General features: G+C 43.6%; 1 protein-coding gene across 2 annotated transcripts in view; it reads right to left on the minus strand.

Annotated features, from left to right (window-relative positions):
• The window catches only part of GAB3 (GRB2 associated binding protein 3), a 69922-nt gene extending 62512 nt beyond the window's left edge, over window positions 1–7410 (minus strand). For both annotated transcript variants that reach the window (XR_004317922.1, XM_032474982.1), the window contains exon 1: window positions 7339–7410. Coding sequence is in view for 1 of the 2 variants with exons in the window: in XM_032474982.1 (XP_032330873.1) it covers window positions 7339–7410 (72 nt within the window). In the remaining variant the exon portion in view is untranslated. The remainder of the gene's footprint in view (window positions 1–7338) is intronic.
• Window positions 7411–8405: the final 995 nt, after the last annotated feature.

Genomic DNA, 8405 nt, shown 5'->3' on the forward strand with positions numbered 1-8405 from the left:
GAATATTATGAAAAACCATATGGAACCAAACTGGATAACCTAGAGGAGATGGACAAGTTTCTGGAAACATACTGTCCACCAAAACTGAATCAAGAAGAATCTGAACACTTGAACAAACCAGTCACTAGAAATGAAATCTAATTAGCAATAAAAAACGTCCCTACAAATAAAAGTCCAGGACCGGACGACTTCACTGGGGAATTCTACCAAACATACAAAGAAGAACTCATACCAGTCCTTCTCAAACTCTTCCAGACAATTGAAAAGGAGGGAATACTCCCAAACAAATTCTATGAAGCCACCATCACCCTGATACCAAAACCAGGCAAAGATACTACCAAAAAAGAGAATTATAGGCCAATATCACTGATGAACATAGACGCCAAAATCCTCACCAAAATATTAGCAAATAGAATCCAACAACACATAAAGAAGATTATACATCATGACCAAGTGGGGTTCATCCCAGGGACACAAGGCTGGTTCAACATATGCAAATCAATCAGTGTAATACATCACATCAGCAAGAGAAAGGACAAAAACCACATGATCATCTCAATCGATGCAGAAGCATTTGATAAAATTCAACACCCATTTATGATAAAAACTCTCACCAAAGTGGGTATAGAGGGAACATATTTAACATCATAAAAGCTATATATAACAAACCTGCAGCCAGCCTAGTACTCAACGGTGAAAAACTCAAAAGCTTCCCACTAAAATCTGGGACAAGGCTGCCCACTATCACCATTCCTATTCAACATAGCCTTGGAAGTCCTAGCCACAGCAGTCAGGCAAGAGAGAGAAATCAAAGGGATCCAAATAGGAAAAGAAGAGGTAAAAGTGTCACTATATGCCAAAGACATGTTACTATATATAGAAAACCCTAAAAGGTCCACACAAAAACTACTAGAGCTGATCGAAGAATTCAGCAAGGCAGCAGGTTACAAGATTAACGTTCAAAAATCAGTTGGATTTCTTTACACTAACGATAATCAACAGAAAAAGATAGTAAAGAAACAATCCCCTTTAAAATAGCACCCAAAGTAATAAAATACCTAGGAATAAATCTAACCAAGGAGGTGAAAGAATTATACACAGACAACTATAAACCATTGATGAAGGAAATTAAACAAGACTTGAAAAAATGGAAAGATATCCCATGCTCTTGGATTGGAAGAATCAATATTGTTAAAATGGTCACACTGCCCAAGGCAATCTACAGATTTAATGCAATCCCTATCCAATTACCCAGGACATATTTCACAGAACTAGAAAAAATCATAATCAAATTTATATGGAACCATCAAAGACCTAGAATTGCCAAAGCATTACTGAAGAGAAAGAAAGAGGCTGGAGGAATAACTCTCCCAGACTTCAGACAATACTATAGAGCTACAGTCATCAAGACAGCATGGTATTGGTACCAAAACAGACATATAGACCAATGGAACAGGATAGAGAGCCCAGAAATGAACCCACCAACTTTTGGTCAACTCATCTTTGACAAAGGAGGCAAGAACATACAATGGAATAAAGACAGTCTCTTCAGCAAACGGTGTTGGGAAAACTGGACAGCAGCATGTAAAGCAATGAAGCTAGAACACTCCCTTACACCAGACACAAAAATGAACTCAAAATGGATTAAAGACTTAAATATAAGACAAGATACAATAAAACATTATCTGACATACATCTCAAAAATGTTCTCCTAGGACAGTCTACCCAAGCAATAGAAATAAAAGCAAGAACAAACAAATGGGACCTAATGAAACTTACAAGCTTCTGCACAGCAAAGGAAACCATAAGTAAAACATAACGACAACCTATGGAATGGGAGAAAAGTTTTGCAAATGAAACCGACAAAGGCTTGATCTCCAAAATATATTAGCAGCTCATACGACTTAATAAGAGACAACCAAACAACCCAATCCAAAAATGGGCAGAAGACCTAAACAAGCAATTCTCCAAGGAAGACATACAAATGATCAATAAGCACATGAAAAAATGCTCAATGTCACTAATTATCAGAGAAATGCAAATCAAAACTACAATGAGGTATCACCTCACACCAGCCAGAATGGCCATCATTCAAAAGTCCACAAATGACAAATGCTGGAGAGGCTGTGGAGAAAGGGGAACCCTCCTACACTGCTGGTGGGAATGCAGTTTGGCGCAGCCACTGTGGAAAACAGTATGGAGATTCCTCAAAAGACTAGGAATAGACTTACCTTGGGACCCAGGAATCCCACTCCTGGGCATATATCCAGAAGGAACCCTACTTCAAAAAGACGCCTGCACCCCAATGTTCATAGCAGCACTATTTACAACAGCCAAGACATGGAGACAGCCTAAATGTCCATCAACAGATGACTGGATAAAGAAGCGGTGCGTTTATATAATGGAATACTATTCAGCCATAAAAACAACAACATAACGCCATTTGCAGCAACATGGATGTCCCTGGAGAATGTCATTCTAAGTGAAGTAAGCCAGAAAGAGAAAGAAAAATACCATATGAAATTGCTCATATGTGGAATCTAAAAAAAAAAAAAAAAACACATAAATACAAAACAGAAACAGACTCATAGGCCCAGAATACAAACTTGTGGTTGCCAAGGGGGTGGAGGGTGGGAAGGGATAGACTGGGATTTCAAAATTGTAGAATAGATAAACAAGATTATACTGTGTAGCACAGGCAAATATACACAAGATCTTGTGGTGGCTCACAGAGAAAAAAATGTGACAATGAATATATGCATGTTCATGTATAACTGAAAAATTGTGCTGAACACTGGAATTTGACACAACATTGTAAAATGATTATAAATCAATTAAAAAAATAAAGACTGAGCAAGAAAAAGAAAAAAAAAAAGAAATGCAATTACAACAAAATACCGTTTATCAACTACTGACTTTGCCAAGATCACACCATCTGATAACACTGCATTTGGGGGTTGCAGAGGGACAGCACTTTGATGCACTGTTGCTGGGAGTGAAAACTGACTCTTAAGACAACAGTTTAGTATCTATTGGCATTTTACACTCACACACCCTTTGACTCAGCAATTCCGCTTCTAAGAATTTTCTTATAAGCACACTTGCACATGACTACACGGACCAATGCACAGAGATACTCACTGCGGCATGAGATTAGAAACAAGCAAAGCTCTATCATAGTATCTCCATACAGTAAAATACTATGAAGTTGTTAAAAATAGCGAGAGATCTATATATGCTACTATGGAGCAATCCACAAAATATATTGCCAAGAAGGAGGGTTATGAAATAGTGAATACAGCACGCTACCATTTGTGCAAAAAATACGCTTGTATATGCATGCAATATATCTGGAAGGAAAATCTCCAGCTGGAGACAGAGACTGAGTAGCTGGGGGAAAAGGGAAAAAGGGAAACTTACTTTTCACTGTATATACTTTGATATGCTTTGACTTTGAATCATATGCAAATTCCTTAAAATACACCCTCTCTGGCAACATATAAAGAAAAAATGTATAGAGAAAGCACTCTTTAACAAATGGTGTTGAATCAGTTGATTAACTATTTGTAAAATAAAGTTATACCCTCACCTTATAGTAATATAAATATGAACTGAAGAACTTGAAAACACTAGTTAGAAAAAGATATCTGTTGGGGGGAGAGTCTAGCTCAGAGGTAGAGCGCATGCTTAGCATGCAAGAGGTCCTGGGTTCAAGCCCTAGTACCTCCACTTACAAAAAAACTAATAATAAATAAATAGATGTAATACCGCCCCCTCATATAAATTGAACTAAATAAAAATTTAAAAAAAGAAAAGAGATCTGCACCACTATGTTCATTGCAGCATTACTTACAAAAGCCAAGATAGGGAAGCAAGCTAAGTGCCCACTGATGGATAAAGATGTGGTCTGTATATTCAATGGAATATTGCTCAGCCATAAAAAGAAGAAATCTTGCTATTTGCAAAAACACAAATGGACCTAGAGGGTATTATGCTAAGTGAAATAAGTCAGACAGAGAAAGAAACACAAATCATCTGTGGAATACAATACATAAATCAATAAATCGATAAATCAAAAATACATACATAAATACAGAGATAAGAGTAGTGGTTACCAGCATTATGGTAATGTCAAAACCAGACAAAGATAGTGCAAAAACGGAAAACTACAGACCAATATCTCTCATGCACAAAGACACAAAAATCATCAGCAAAATATTAGCAAATTAAATCCAGCAATACATGAAAAGGGTAATACATCACAGCAAAGTGAAGTTTATCCCAGGAGCTCAGAACTGGCTCAAAATACAGAAATAAATCAGAGTAATTCACCACAGTAGCAGACAAAAAAGAAAAAGCGTATTATTATTTTTATAGATGCAAGAAAGGCATTTAACAAAATCTAGTTCATGATAAAAAGCCTCAGCAGAGAGGGAGGGTATAGCTCAGTGGTAGTGTGCATGGGTTCAGTCCCCAGTACCCCCATTAAAAAATAAACAACCCTAATTACCTCTCCTCAACAAAAAACAAATAAGTAAATAAATAATTTTTAAAAGATAAATATTTTTAAAAAGCCTCAGCAAACTAGTAATACAAGGGAACTTCAGCTTGATAAAAGGCACCTACACAAAGCGTACAGCTAACAGACATAAAAGGTGAAAGACTAAATGCTTTCTCCCTTACAAAAGGAAAAATCAAGGATGCTTTCCCCCTAAGATAAAAAAAAAAAAAACACAAAACTCCGGGATGCCTGCTCTCAGATTTTCTATGCAATACTGATAGTATCGAAAGTTCTAACATAAACAGTACGTGAGTCTAGCAAGGTTGCAGGATACAAGGGTAACACACAAAAATCAAGTGAGTGGAGAGGCAAAGGACATACAGTAGCCAAAATAGCCCTGAAAAGAAAAACAAAGTGGGAGGGCTTAAAAGTGCCTGATTTCAAGAATCATTATAAAATTGTTGTCATCAAACAGCAATTAGCATCAAGAGGAACAAAGAGATCCATGGAACAGATTACAGAACACAGAAATAGACTTAGATAAATATGACCAATTGATTTTTAACAAAGTTTCAAAAGTAATCAGTGGAGGAAAGACAGTCTATTCAAGAAATGGAATCGGTTTGCAAGAAAACGAACCACAACATGACTCTCACACGTTTCACAATATTTAACCCAAAGGAATCATGGATCTTAATATAAAATGTAAAAAATGTAAAATTTTCAGGAAATAAAACATAGGAGATAGTCTTCAAGGTCGAGGGTTAGGCAAGAGTTCTTAGATTTGATGATGGTAAAATCATGATCCAGAAAAGAAAAATTGACAAATTGGACTTAATCAAAACTTTAAATTTAGATCATTTGACTGTTTACAAGAATATATTCCTATATTTATGAAACAAAAAATAGAAAGGAATCACTATCTTTTAAAAGAGCTGCGATACAACTTTCTGATTGCCTTGGCTCATGGATCCAATAGGATTAAACACAGGTCACCTGGGACTGAAAGACTTGCCTAAAAACAGACTCAGCTTCCATTTGTAATTTCACAAACATTATCGGACTGCTGCTCCTTGGCCTGGCAGCACAAAGAACTGGGTTATCGCCCTGGTTGTGCCAGTAACTAGCTATTATGTTATTGTGTTACAAAGGTTAGGCTGTGCACTTCTTGAGGACAGGGATCAGGTCTTTTTTCTCGCTCTAACCAGTGACATGGGTCCTGGTTCACAGTTGGTGGTCAAATTAAGGGAAGAAGGAATAACTGCTCCTCACAGGATCCGAGTTAAAGGTGGCGGTGAGTCACAGCGCTGTCCCTGCCCCGCTGAACTGACAAATGATCGCCATCTAGTGGCAACAAGGGATTCCTGCAGGACTTAGAGAAAAGAGAAAACTGACTTTTTGAGGTGTGTTCCAGGCACGCCTTCCAAGCAATCAGCATTCACTGTTTAAAAGACTATGCTCCTCATTAGAAAAAGTCCCCAACCGTGGGCTAGGATGTCAGGGTTTGTGTCTTGGAGTGTTGGTAAGATGACATCTAAGTGTCCGTCATCGCCCCCACCATCACACATGCCACATGCCTGTAAGCTGTGCAAAGTCCACAACCCGCCACACCTCCACTCCACCTCGAAAGAATGAGACATGTGAGATGATAGATATATAGAGCCATGCCTTTGCAAAGTTGATGAAATACTAATAAATTTCCCTAAGCCAGTCTGCTCGGGACAAGATACAAAACAACTGGAAAAAAAAAAAAACAAACACAACTGCCATAAACCTCACCTTCTTGGTTTCTAAATGGTCTGCTCAAAAGTGAGCGCCCTCTGACAATATCCAGTGAAGACTGAAAATGTCTCACATTCCAAAGGGCAACAAGGAAACCTACGTGAAGTCGACTTTGCCAGTATTGCTCTGGGGCAAATCCTCACCTGCCCATGTAGCTCCTGAGGAGCAGGTTTCCTCCTTTTGCCTCCTTTGAGTATCAGTTAGTCCTCAAAGCAGCTGCACTATGAGCGAAGCAGTTGGGTGATTCAGAGGCTGAGAAATATTGGAGCTGGTGTTTCTAGACTTGAGGACTCAAAAAGCATGATGAAGGGGGCACACTGGTCGTGAATCAGAAAAATGTAGGTATGTATAGATCTATGGCATCTAGTGCTAAGTAGAACATTCGTCTAAAAAACTTCCTAAAGATTCCTGAGAGAGTGACACTAGTCTTGTCCCGGGTCAGTGGAGAAAGGGCTCTGAGCAACTGTACTAAGTTTTAAAGCCCATGTCCTGAGGACGTTGATGGAGACAATGACTGTTCGGCGGTCGCTAGTACACTTCAAACGGGAATGACCTGTGTAGGGAGCTGTGCTCCCCCGAGCGCCCCTTGTTGCATCCTAGCCCAAGTCCAGGGGTCCGCCCGGCACTAGAAAAGTCGGGTGTCCGGAGAAAGAAAAAGCTGAGGCGACACCACGAGAAAATGAGGCTCCAGCCCGACAGCCACCCAGAAGAACACTCCTCGAGGTCCGAGGGGAACGCGGAGCCTCTGGCGCGCCCGGCCAGGACAGCCCCGTCCCGCGGTCCCTCTCCCTGTCCCAGGCCGTGTCACCCTTGCAGGCAGTGGGACTCGGGGCCAGTCCCCGCCAGGGACCGGGCGCTCGAATTTCGAGACGCTTCCGCGGCCGCGGCCGCGCCCGCCGCCTGCAGGAGCCCCCGCCTGCCCGCTCCTCTCAGGTCTCGGGCGGTCCGGCCCGACGGGCGACGTCGCTTTCCGTCCGCCGGCCTGGCCCGCCGCCCCGAGCGCGGAGAGAGGGGCCCCGGGCTGCGAGGGCCGGCCGGGCGGCGCCCCTACTCACGTAGCGCTGCAGCTTCCTCTCAGGGGGCGACTTGACCAGCCAGCCCGTGCACACGGCATCGCCCGCGCTCATCGTGGCCGCCGCCGCCGCTTCCTCCAGCTGCTCGGCCGCCCGCGGCGGGAGGAAGTCGGCCGGGGATGCCGGCGGGGCGGGCCCAGCGCCCTCCCGCCCGCCCGCCCGCCCGCCCAGCGCCGCCCCGAGCGCCCGCTGCGACCCCCCGCCCGGGAGGGGACGGGCGTCACCCCGGCGCGAGGAGAGGCCCGAGGTAAGCCCTGGAGCGGGAGCCGGGCTCCCGCGCGGGGCCCCGGGGGCTGCGGAAGGCGCGGCGCCCCGCCCCTAAGCCGGGGGGCCCGAGCCCGGCGTCCCGGCGCCAGCGCTGCGCGCCACCGTCCCGCGGAGCCCAGACCCAGTCCCGGACCAGCCGAGTGCCCAGGCCCCAGGGTCACGACAGCCGAAAACCAGAGCCCGCACCTGCGATGTGCATACTTAGGGACAAAGAAAAGCCTGACTGCTCTGTGACTTCCCTGTTCCACCGGCTGTTTTGCAAACTAATGGTTCTTTAGTGCCCTTCCCCCAGAGATCCCTGTAGGCAGTGATAAGCTCTGCTGAAAACGGCGAAAAAGTCCCCAGGAACCCGAATCACCCGAATACTCAGGCTTCAAAAGCTGGGTCCAAGAATGACTGCGCACCAACTCTTCTAAGCACACTCCTCCCTTTGTGAACATACGTTGTAACCAGAAAAGCACTGATACCAAAGTTAGGGGCATCGCCCAGAATGCTGACCCATGCGACGTCGGGTGCCTTCTGGCCAGCTCTTGTCCCGTAGGGTTCATTGCTTCTGTTCAAATCAGGCAGGGTTCAATGGCGGGAACAGAATTTGCTCTCATACACACACACACACACACACACACGCACGCGCGCGCGCGCGCACACACACACACACACACACACACACACACAGCTAGTGCAATTCCCACATCTGTAACTGGTCTTGAGACCATAGCTGGTCTTTACAACTTCCTTCTTCCACTGCCCTCCCTGTCCTTCTTTTGCTTTCCAGCCAGGAC

The sequence above is a fragment of the Camelus ferus genome, chromosome X, assembly GCF_009834535.1.
Source record: "Camelus ferus isolate YT-003-E chromosome X, BCGSAC_Cfer_1.0, whole genome shotgun sequence".
In the NCBI taxonomy this organism is placed as follows: Eukaryota; Metazoa; Chordata; class Mammalia; order Artiodactyla; family Camelidae; genus Camelus; species Camelus ferus.